General features: G+C 38.6%; 1 protein-coding gene across 1 annotated transcript in view; it reads left to right on the top strand.

Moving 5' to 3' along the window:
* Nucleotides 1-12,878, top strand: part of dlgap2a (discs, large (Drosophila) homolog-associated protein 2a) — a 113,590-nt gene that overhangs the window by 91,182 nt on the left and 9,530 nt on the right. Inside the window, exons 7-8 of the mRNA XM_072365812.1 lie at nt 1,929-1,988; nt 7,221-7,606. Coding sequence (XP_072221913.1) covers nt 1,929-1,988; nt 7,221-7,606 — 446 coding nt within the window. The remainder of the gene's footprint in view (nt 1-1,928; nt 1,989-7,220; nt 7,607-12,878) is intronic.

The following is a 12,878-nucleotide window of genomic DNA, read 5'->3' as shown; positions in this document are numbered from 1 at the left end:
CAAAAGCCACAACACAAGTGCAACAACTGAATTCAGCGCACAACAGAAGTGTTGACGGATTATCTGTAATATAGTGTGCTACAGCTTTCTTTGCCAGTTTCCAATTTTATGAGGCAGAAGTAAACTGAAGTAAACTGAAGTAAAGCTGTGTTAAGTTTTGTTTGAGGCTCTATAAAAGTTAAAAGAATAGTTAGAAATGTGGATGCAGTGACTTTACCAAAGATTTGTTTTAAATTAGATTTAGATTTAGATCTAGAAAAGAATCAATTTCATTTGATATCCGGTGTTTTGTCACATTACTTCACAGCATTTCTCCCGACATTTCAGTCGCTTTGGAGGTGTAGCGTTTTTCTTGCTCCAGCCCAACTGGACTTCTTTTAATGTAACTTGATGATATTTTGTCTCCTGGTAATGCACTATACTGGTTTGGCCCTGCTGTAAACACTTCCCTTTTAATGATAATTTTATAATTTCATACTGGCTGTGGTGGCTGTGAGCTCCAATGAACACAATTAATGATTGTACTGTTTGAGTAAAGATTTTCTGATCACTAAGTTCAACTATCCAAGATGGGGTTAATGTTACCTGAATCTTCAACAAGCACTTTACATATTACTACTCTGAAGTTGCATGGTTATGCCCTCACTTTGAGGATTTGTAGAAGTTGTAGTGTCTATAAATAATCAGAAAATTATCATTAGCATTCACCCTGATTGTAAAGAATGTGCTCATTTTATGGAGGTTTTAAGAGGTTTAAGCACAGAAAGCAATGCACTTGAACCACATTTAAAATATCATACTCAAACACATAATATGACACTCAAAATAACAAGTAGACACCACTCTGGAGTATTTCCAGCTTTGAGGATGCATCTCATGCAGAGAATCTCCTCCTGCCTATGGCTTTTATGAACAGGCAATTACATACAGAGTTGTTTGATAAGCAGTTCAGGTGAGTGAAACCCTCTCTGGATCAGCAATGTCAGATGATCCATGATAGCCCCACCACATAAACCATAAACATATGTTAGTGGGTTTTACCGAAAGAAAGATGTATTAGTGTAATAAACATTAAAGCATGGGGAGGTAAAGTAGCAGCAAAGCAACAAGCAATTCATGGAAAATTTTATTACTCATGTTTTGTGTGATATCTTTACCACAATTTGTGTGTCTCACACAAGGTTTGCAACTTCTCTAAAGGTACGTTGGTCCATGGAAAAAATATGTAGCAATTTCACAAAAAAGGCACAAGAATGATACAGTACCTATGTTTTGTCATCATAGTCTCTACTATGATACAGCTGAAGTCAATCTTCTGGTGACATATCCTCTGTTCATGTTCACAACGTGATGACACTGACAGCTGCCACTCTTTTCTAAGAGAAGAGAAGGTCTGGGTGGTGAGTGGCAGTAAGTCCCTGACCCTTACGCGAGAGATTTGTTGTTCGAAATCCCGTCCTTCACTATCTTTTCCTTAGTCCGTTCATTTGTCTAATTACCCAATTTTCTGCTTCATTCCCACCTAACAGTAATAGTTAGGAGCAGCAAGTTCATGGTTAGGGTTAGAATGAATGTATTGATACATGGATAAAGTTAGAAAAATATGCATCATCACAAACTGTGAACTTTTAGACCCACTGGTCATGGTTTCCGTCATGTGAGGTGATGCTACCCAGCACAACACCATCGCCAAAAACAAACAAAAGAAAACAATGTCATTGCGCAATTTTCAAGCCTTGATTGTGAAAGTACTACATATTTGGGATGTAGACAAAATGTCATATTCTACAATTAATTGGGATTTCATCTTGCAATGTGATGGTCATAGCCTGCAAAGTGTTCCTGGATCCAGTCTGAATTTGTCTTCTGTAATGTCATCTGTGTGTTTGGGCAAATATGCCCACTCACTCCCACTCCCTTGTTTTCAGGGATCCAGTTCTGCCTCCCCTCCACTTGCAGCATTGATTGGAGTCCCCAGCCAACCCCAGGTAAACCTACAACCTGGGACATTCCCTGCTGACACCTTTTCAAAGTGTGAGAAATTGCTTTAATGGAACATGAGCTGTCCTGTGGAAAGTGGATGTTGGGAGCATGAGGATAAAGTACTTTAAAAAATTTTTTTTTTTTTTTAAACGAGATGAATGAAGTACATTTCTGCACTAACACATTCACACCCAAATAAGGCTGACACGGGCTTTAATAAAGGCCACTGTAATGTATTAAAACTGAACAGCATAGATTCAGCCACACTAAGACGATTAATCCCCTAGTTGAAAATAAGTTGTTGTTGTTGATTTCTTTGTGTTATTCATTTATTCATGACAGCTTTTGTAGAGGATGCATTGGATCCATTACATTTGTTCTAGAATAAAGCACCCTGCTTGACTGAGACTTTAGTCTTGACAGACGTAATTGTTGAGAGTGCTTTCTCTGCTGTCGCTTGGCATATTTATGATTACATCATTTTCTTAAACCTGCTTTCTAGCATCCCTTCATCCTACAGCCTGGAATTTCACTCAAGCTCAGTCAAACACAAGCCTCTGAATGTTGTAAGCTTTCATTGGGCTCTTTAGTGATCTATCTACTTGACAAGAGACTAATTTGTTTTCATGAAGGCAGAGGTGAAGAGCACACTGGCATGCATCTAAACAGTGACATGCAGATGCTTGGAGCTAAAGCAGGGGCTTGTCTCCATGAGCGACTGCAGAGGCCATTATTTAAATGCGAGCCTGACAGTAGGATTTTCATGAACAAGAGAACAACATTTTAGACTCACAATTGTAAAGGAACTGACCGTGAAATGGATATTTTTACTGATTTTTGTCGCAAACACTTTAAAACAAACTTCTACACTTTCACAAGTTGTCCATGGTTTACTTTGAATAATGAGTCACCCAGTCTACTATTGTTATCTGTTGTTGGCTATTTTTTGTATTACTTTCCTTATTGTTTCTGTCTGCAGCGCTTGTGATAGTGCCAATAATGGAGTCCATCATCCATCTTCCTCTCTTTTCTTTTCTCCCTCCAGGTCATTTACATACCCTTAAAAGCCTGCTGTAAAACAAACTGCTGCATTTCCTTTGCAGTGATAAATCCATTCAGGGAGAAAGACTCTCCCCACAGCCCCAAAACCTAACGTCCATAGTGGTATACGAGCCAGTCCTGATAGATAGAGACGTCCTAACAGAGATGGAGTGGCTGAATCATCTTCTTTGTGTCTCACTTAAATCAGAAATGCTGCCACAGTATTATTTGTTAGTGTGCAGGTCTCTCTAAGGGAGAGCAATCATACGATACTCACAGTGAGTATTTTTAGCTGCCTCAACTAGTACAAACCCCTCCTTGAGTTTAGTGATTTGACTGTCACCCTCATCAAACCAATCAAAACATTATTAACTGTAAATTGGAGATTTTGTAAAATTTTTACAGTTCCTTGTCTCCTATTTTGAGTGGAATTTAAATACCAAAGAGACAAAAGAGACACAGAAGTAAAACTATTTTCAACTATTATATTGTTATCATGATAACATAATTATTGTGAACTCTTTTGGAAAAATTTGCCATCCTGATCTAACTCTAATTCCAAAAATCTTAAGACCCTGTGTGAAATTTAAACAGAATGCAATGATTTGCAAATCCTATAAATCCTTATTTTATTCACAACTGAACAGAAAAAAAATATTGAGATCAAGACATTTTACCAAACATGAAAAATATTAGCTCAATTTAAGTTTGATGGTAGCAACACCTATTAAAGTTGGGATGCTGGGAAAGTAAGTGGTACTAAAAAACAGCTAAAGGAAAGTGTTGTGAATAATTAAGTTAATAGGTCAGTAACATGACTGGGTATAAAATGAGTACATTAAATAGTTTCTAAAAATGTTTTCCTAACATTACATCATCATCAGTAAATAATATCATCAAAAGATTAAGATAATCTGGAAATGAATATTGGATCCCTGTGATGTTCAGGCTCTCAGGTGGCCCTACATTCAAAATAAGCATGATTCAGTCATGGAAATCCCTGCAGGGGCTCAGGAACACTTCCAGAAATCCTTGTCTGGGAACACAGTTCACCATGCCATCCACAAGCGCAGGTTTAATCTCTATCTTGTAAAGAAAAAGGCAAATGTGAGTATGATGCAGATGGGCCACTGTCCTCTCTGGACTAAAGTTTTTTTTTTTTTTTTTTTTTAATCAAATGAGGCAAAGTGGAAAACTGTTCTGTGGTCAGACAAATTCTTTTTGGAAATAATGAATGCCTTATCCTCCAGACTAAGGAGGAGTCTTAGTAGTTTAAAAGCTTGCATCTCTGATGGTATGGGCACCATCAATGCTGAAAGGTATATACAGGTTGTAATGCAACACATGCTCCCATCCAGACGACATGTTTTTCAGAGAAGGTTTTGCATAGTTAATCAAGACAATGCAAAACCTCATACTGTATCTATTAAAACTAGGCTTTGTTGCAGAAGAGCCCAGGTGAACTGATCTTTCTGCAGCCAAGACCTTTCACCAACTAAAAACATATGAAACACAAAATATGACAGAGGACCAAGGACTGTTGAGCAGCTAGAATCCTATATACTCAATCCTTGCTACAGGATGCAAAAAGGCTTTGAGTTAGTGAGTGAATGTGTACTAGCTGTGTTATCTAGATACAGAGTAATACAGCCAAAGCCCAGATAGGAGCAAGAATTATGACTCCCCTTGCACGACTCGCTGGCTAATAATGGCTCTATTTTGGTCCTCTTGCTGAATCATGCCCCTGGAATGGGTCATCTCTTTCCTCCCCTGATCTCAGTGTACTCCCTGATTTATCCATACTCTCCATCATATGCACAGACGCACACACACGTACACACACTCACAAACTCTCTGTTCCATACACTTTTCTTGCCCATCCTATTTCTTCCCTTATACTTCTACATCTCTATTTTCTTTCTTACAATTCAGGTATACACTTATGCTTCCACAACTGGTACATTTTGTGAGTGGACAGCAGTGTGAGTCATTAAGAGCCTGGAGCAGAATGCTCTTCATAGACCAGACGTCTATTTATATAACTATTTATAAATGCAACCACGATATGGGTGAGAAAAAGGCCAAAGGCCGCTGAAGAGTCGAAGTGAAGCCCCGGGTTTTCTGCTTTTTTTATGTTGCAAAACAAAACAAAAAAAATGTGCATTTTTTTCAGTAATTATAGTGTTCAGGCTACAGTGTAATTAGGGTGAAATCCTGTTAATTCTGCACCACAGCTTTTGGGGGAGTGCTTAAAGCTCATTAGAACTCGGAATAAATCAGATCGGGTCTCGCACAGACTTCTTTAATTGCTTTTTGAGATGTAAGCATTTGTAAGACAAAAACACAAAGTTCAAAACACATTGCTTCCTTCATGGAAAATGTGAACAGACAACTTGACCTTAAACGAGTGTTCTTACTCCTTTCCTTTTTCTTCGTCTTCTGGTTTTGGCTCTGAAGCACCTGGCTCATTCTCGGCTTTGTTCAAATTGCACAAAACACGCTTGTGACTCTGATGTTTCAGCTTGTAACTACACTGAGCGAGTTTCTCTCTCAAAGTCTTCCATTAAAAAAAGACAGTTAAAGCCTAGAAGGCATCCATGATCCATTCCTCAAGTCCAACTCTCTGTGTATTAAGTTCATCTTTTCATTTGCACTTGAAAGAAAGTAATCCCTCTCCTCTGTCATGAAATGGACAGAGTAAGAAGATGAGAGTTGTCAGCCTTCCTTGAGAAGGATCCTCCAGACATGAGTACTGTTTATTAACTCTCTAGTTCTCAGCCATCATCCATGTCTGACGAGTGTCTCGTATCACGAAGGCTTTGATATTTTCCCTTACTCAGTCAACTTGTTCATTACTTTAAAATGATGTATATATTCATAACATTTCCAAGAGTTCTATCCCTTATCTGAGCTCTGCAACCGAACAAAGGAAGAAAGAGGGTTTTTGCACTCAGAGTCGAGAAGCACTACTTGAACAGAAACTTCTAACTGAGCCTGGAACAAAGATCTATAACCTCAGAAAGCACTGACATAAAATCAACTTTGCAAAGTTGGGTGTGTAGTTATGCTTACTCTGAGTTAATTAAGCTGTTATAAAGTTGTTAGATAAATGGTGTTGGAAACTGATGTCCCGTATTAGCACACACGTTAAATAGGAAATAAAAACAGGTTTGGTGAAAGTCCACATGCATGTGCAAGCCGTGTATCATGTAGCTGTACCATATGTCTGATTCTTAAACTGTAGTTACAAATAGTTACACAGAAAATGATGATGGGTACTTACGATGTATGCCTACTGGCATTTTACCCGGCTCCACTTTCACATCCAGACCCAGCTGAACCCCAGCTGCTCTCTATAATGATGCAAAGTCAAACCAATTGTAATCTGTGTTTATCCTCTTTGCCTATTGCTTTCTATTTTAAACTGTAATACCTCATCTGAATGCTCAGTACCACTGCTTAGATAACACTTAGGTGACACCTTATAGCTTTTCCTGCCAAAGTCCTAGTTTTTTGTAGCTTATTCCATCTCCATCAACTTGCAAACCGATCACTGCTCGCAGATTTAAAATGCATCTATATCAGTGTGCTAGTGCAGGAGTGTCCCACCTGATTTCAAACTCCACGACACAGTGCATCATTCTGCACTGATAGACTTAATCAGCAATTTGTGAACGTTTATGGCAGCAACTTAAATGTAACGGACAATTAAGCTTAAGTCTTGCAGCTTGTTCTTTCATTGTCACAAATGACGACAGACTTCACTGCTTTCAAGAAATATAAAAGCATATAACTGAGCCACACTATTTCATTTCTGGAGTTCTATACTATGTATTTTTTTTTTCAGTCAGTCGCAAATGTTTTCATAATTGTTCAATATGTTTTCATCTGCAGCTTAAAATGGTTCCATAAAACTGTTGACATTTTCCTACCTTTGATTTATGTTTCAGAAAAAGGATTAAATATTTCTGTCATTTTTGACATTTACACAGTAAAAATGACATGTTGCAAATTATATCTATATAAGAAGCATGGAAAGAGGTTATTAAGAATGGGATATGGTATGACAGGCTGATATCTAACCATGGTTCCTAACAATCTTTTATGGAATATAGAATATAGGTTTTTTTTTAGGGGGGGGGTTGATCAAATTAATTGGAAATTATTTTTTCATTATACATCTCGACCTTTTCCAGCCATAACCTACACACCGAGCTACAAGAAGACCCCTCCTCCTGTCCCACCTCGCACCACCTCCAAACCGCTCATCTCCATCACAGCCCAGAGCAGCACTGAGTCCACCCAGGACGCCTACCATGAGGGAAGGCAACCTCATGGTGGGATGTGGGCCCCTGATGGTCTTGGCCTGGGGCTGGGCCCAGGCAGGGCCCTCTACAACTCAACGGACAGCCTGGACAGCACTAAAGCTGTGACTATAGCCATGGAGGCAGCTGGAGTCATGGCTGGAAAAAGACACCCATCCACAGACTCTCACAGCTCGGTGCTCACCTGTGACAAGGCAATCCTGGTGTCCAAGGCTGAGGAGTACTTGAAAACGCCTCGATCATCTATAGGGATTCAGGTAAGTCTTCAGTTGAGTGCGTATGATGAAAAGATTTCCCTCAAGATCAAATTTCAAATCTATGTATAGTTATATAACAATACAAAATAGTATCACACATATACATTCAGCGAGGAAGCAGTGTTGTCCTCACAGCAGCTATAAATAGCAAGAGTGAGTCATCTCACTGCAACCCATTAATTAAGATTCAACTCATGCTGAAGCAGAGTTTGGTGAATGGTAGTTTACTCGATAGTTCTTTCACTCTTTTCTACACCTTTCTCTCTTTGTTTTTAAACCCACTGATCTTTTATTTATCTAGTTTCTCTTGCACTCTACTTTTTTTTCTCTTTCCACCCCCCACTCTGTGTGATCTCATTTGGTATTTGTCTCCCTCACTCTCTGGTTATTCCTGAGGTTCCTGTGTTATTGATCTCTTGTTGCAGTGGAAACGTTTCAGGTCATCTTCAGAACAAGGAGTGATCACAGAATCTGTGGCAGTTGTCTTTATCACCTCATTACCACCCAATGTTTTTTATCAGTGCAAGTTTGGGACTCGATGTTGGGAGTAAAGTAAATATATATCAGTGTGATGGTCTTAAAGTACAAAACACCCCAAGATTTTTTCCAGTTTCCAGAAACAACTAGAAAACAAAAATCAGCATTTCACAAAACACCTTTCGGAAAACATTTTGTTTGTTCTGTTTTCTGAAACATTGTGTTACTATTTGGTTTCGCCATCGCTGTCATTATTCCACCTCGTCTACACATACATCTACACAAACAGCTATACTTTCTGGCTTTTATCCTCTTTCCCGCACACAAATGTACACATGTACATACAAACTCTGCCTACTGAATGTCCCTCAACTTGCAAACGTGCAAAGTTTTACTTAAAACCTGGGTGACCTGGGTGATTTTCAAGCTTTTACTGACTGAAGGTTAATTGTTGTGCTTTCTTTTTCCATATGATACAAAGAATGTTTATTGGCTGGAGATTGATTCAACCCCTAAATTACATTAAGCCATTGACTGCCAGATGTTGCCTTTGGGGAGTTGGGAGCCAGTTAATGAATGTTTCCGTCAAAGTCAATTGATCCTACATGTGCTAGATTGTATTTTACTTAGGGACTGCCTTGCCTAACGTTTTTCTCATGCAGAACATCTATCTGTAATTTCATTTAGTCATCAACACTCTTGCAGCTCATCAAAATTTGTTGCTTAAATTACATCCAAACAAAATAACTGATTGATCTTATGTGGATGAGGCATGAAGAGAAATGTGTTTAAGCTGCTGGACTCCTGATCCAGTTAACAAATGGGTATATTTATAACAGAGTTGCATGAACAGATCACAGAGTAAAATAGGTTTTTACTGGCTTTTACCAATCATAAAGCTGGGGGAATCAATAGGCTAGGAGACATGTTTCCATTGCACATGCCTTTGTGTTCATAAGATAAGGCCACATTAGCCTTCAGTTCAGCAAAATGCACTCAGTTCCAACAAAGGATGTAATTTTACAAATGTGAATTGGGGATTGAATGAACATCACTTGGACTACATTTTGGAGTTTGGTGATTTGATATAATACAATACATGCTATAATTACAACACATTATGGCACATGTGAAAATGTATACTGAATTTTCTCCACAACCTGCCATCATCAGCAATAAATGGGAGAAATCAATGGACCAAAAGTATAAAGTGAACATATGTTTAGTGAAATATTAATGGGAAATATTGCACTCAGTTTATTTGGTTGCATGAGCCATGACTACCCATGTGTGCTTTTCTGTCCCCTAATAAGCTGCTTTGATAGTTTTCCCTTGTAAAAATCTATGCATAACCCCACATCAAAAAAGTCGGGACGGTATCAATGATTCAAATGAAAATGAATAGCTTTGCAGACAGTAAAAAACAACGATATTTCATGTTTCAATTCGTCAAGTTAATTTCATTTGTTGAAAGTCAGTAAAACTCTTAACACCTTTAAATGCTGCTATTCTATCTCACATCTCTTTAAAGACATTCTGGCAGTGAGGACACCAAGTAAAGAAGAACTTCAGGAGTTATTTTGTCACATTCTTCCAGCAAACTTGTCTTAAGTTGTGTAGCAGTATGAGGTTATCATCACATTTTTCCTTTCAAAATTCTCCACACATTGTTTGCTGTGGATAGGTCCAGACTGCAGGCAGGCCAGTCCAGCAGCTGTGCCCTCCCTTTTCCTCAGCCATACCTTTGTAATCTATGCAGAATGTGGCTCCATGGATCATGCAGCAATAGCTGCTCTGAAATTTCAGTTAATTTTTCTGCATTAATGCTACCATACAGGCTCTGATACAAGCTCAAACCATCACAGAGCCTGACTTTTATTGTTGGTAACAATCTGGATAGTCTTTTTGAACTTGTATCGTATATTTATATCTGAGCAGTCAATTCCAGCTTTATAGAAAAAATTTTGTTATGAGGGGAGAAATCAGTTGAATGTAAATGAGGGTTTCACAGTAACAAGGCTGCATTCATTTCCTGGCTCATGTAAGCGTTCTGATTCACTTACACACGTGCAGAACACTACCTAGCTGTGTATTCATTAATTTGCTCACTCTGTCGCCGATGTGTTTTCCCCTGACTGATTTAGCCAATTATGTACTTAAAACATAAGACATCCTCGCTCACGTTCTCACTCTGATCTTCTTACCACATGTTCTGTGAGGAAATGGTGCTTCACTTTCTCTCTCTAAGAAACACAAATCTCTCTTTTATACGCACTCCCAGCAGTCACAGTTTCTGTTTCCTGTTTGTCGGGGTCGGAGTCACTCATGCAGGGCATCTAACCACAGTGATGAGTGTGGATTTTAAAAAGCAGAACTGCAACATCAAAATGTAATTTACCACGCCTCACCAAGCTTAACAGCGGGTGACACACAATTAAGGTACCATCTTTCCGAAGCAGTGCACTCATATCACTCATTTAACTTATTCATTACCATTTTGAATATAGTTTAACTGAGATACTTGTGGAACAGACCGCTCTTATTCCAATCTGTTTGAGTAGTTGGGAGGAGGTGAGGTTGAATTGAAGGAAGATATGGGATTAGTATGTTTTTCTGTCTCTCTCTGAGTGACAGGAACTGAAAATTATATTGGCTTAGAAATTGTCTTCAGTCGTGTGTGTAAAGACGAAAGGCATTTTAGATTACCAGTGCAGCTGTTGTGAGGAGGCAATGGTGGTTTCTTAAAAAACTGTCACCTCAGATGTAAATGTTGACGTCAGTCCACATCTGAAAATTGAATACTTAAGAAGTCCATGCAAAGTGTTGCTCAAATCATCACCCAAATTCGGGATTTAAATTCTAGAGCCTAGAATATTTTCTTCCAAGAAAGCAGAATCTAGCAATTTAAAGTTTCACAGCTATATTTCATTCCCAGCAGCATGAGAAGGCTATAAAAGAGCATTTAGACATTCATTTTCAGATAATGAAATGGCAATATTTTATTCAACAGGGCCATAATTACATAGTTTTTCAGACCGTTTTCTAAAATGGTCTCACACTGTTAGCAGGGAATGTGTTATTTTACCCTTAAGTTAAGCAAATGTCGCTTTCAAACAAGAGCTCTGTTAAAATGTAAAAGAAAGAAGCAGTTGAACAGCCAATTCAGGAAATAAGATATTGAAACACTAAATAAGGCATTCAGAATGAATGATAGGGACATCTCAACTCACAACTTCAATATTCTCTGAAATCCTGGCAGCGGGCTGCCCCATGATCATCGACACTCATACAGTACAACACATGATAAGACAACTAAGTATGCATGTTGAATCTTTTAATTTTGAGTTTCTTTGTGTTCATGGGCTGCTCTGTGTATCTACAAGGCTTGATGTGTTGTTTAAAGCTGCAATCACAGTAGCAAGATGAGATGACAAATTGCTACATCAGGCATCTCTTTGAACTTGACAAATATTGATTTATCACTGAGAGCCATGGTTGACCTCCTCATCATATTATATAGGCAGTCAGTCAGTTTCACCTACCACTAGTGATATAATTAACCTGAATTAGCCTTATTCAGTATTGATTTGTATTCTACTGGAGATTGACATATTTTGAAATGTAATCTTTAACCTTGTGGACTCAGTCTTGTGTTAACTTTTGAAGGCGCTTCCCTCGGGGACCACTTACAGCCACTTTCGCTGCGCTTTGGCTGCCTTTAAACAAAGAAATGCTTACATTCAAAAGGTCTCATTTATTCATAGCAAACTATTCTAACAGGCACCATAATGAGGTTGTACAAAACGAGAAGTCAAAAAGTTTTACCTTAAACAGTCATCGGCTGGAAGAGGTCACCAGGTGGTGTTTGTGTGTGTGTGTGTTGAACGAAAGGCACAGTGGCTGTGTTCATCTTTCTGCTGATGCACACAGTTTTCACACCTGTGCTGACACTGTGACTGTGATTACTAATGATAACCTGAGTGTGTGTGTGTGTGTGTGTATATGCAAGCCTAGGTATTTCTGCATACATACGCTAAAGCATCTTGAGGGTAGGTAAGCCTGTTGGACATAATTCGCAAAGCCCCCTTGATGTTTTGTCTTCCATCAGCCCTCATTCTCCTTTCATGAGCTGGACTTTGCTCTGTGTCTAACACAAAGTAATGGAGGTCACCTCGGCAAGGTGCTACACACTCATTTCCTCCTCCCTGACAGTTTGAAACAGTCTGACAGAATACAAAGTAGCTCTCTGAAAATGTCACTCCCCTGCTTTAATACTGACTACTCCATACCAAAGGTAGGGTTGACATTTGCCAACAATAGAAGCTCGTCCAATTGTGAACCAGTACCTTTCACTTGTAGTCATACTGCAACATTACATCGAGCTGAAGATTTATAAATGTCAGGTGCTTTAAAGGGCTGATAAAGATATTTTCAGATGTTTTTTAAATGATTCAAGATGGACAAGCTGTGAGAATATTATTTGAATTACAGAAACACACACATATTTATCTTACAGCCATGACAACACACCATACTTTGGGCTAAATGCTAACAGCACAACAGCATGAGGCTGACAGGAATGTCATTCACTGAGCTAACATTTACCAATACTGTGCAAATTAGAACATGTTGATGTAGGACATGAATATCTGTATTAAATCTCATCTCAAAGATAGGAACCTTGTGCAAGTAGCTGAAGAATCACAGGACCCCAATCACATAGTGGTGCATTGCCTTAGACTCATGGTCATCTGTAATAAAATGGTGTAAATTTATCAAGCAGCTATTGAGTGAC

The sequence above is a fragment of the Leuresthes tenuis genome, unplaced genomic scaffold (genome assembly GCF_036924035.1).
Source record: "Leuresthes tenuis unplaced genomic scaffold, fLeuTen1.0.hap1 SCAF_15, whole genome shotgun sequence".
In the NCBI taxonomy this organism is placed as follows: Eukaryota; Metazoa; Chordata; class Actinopteri; order Atheriniformes; family Atherinopsidae; genus Leuresthes; species Leuresthes tenuis.
The sequence above is the reverse complement of the archived record's forward strand: the minus strand, read 5'-3'. Positions and strand labels throughout refer to the sequence as shown.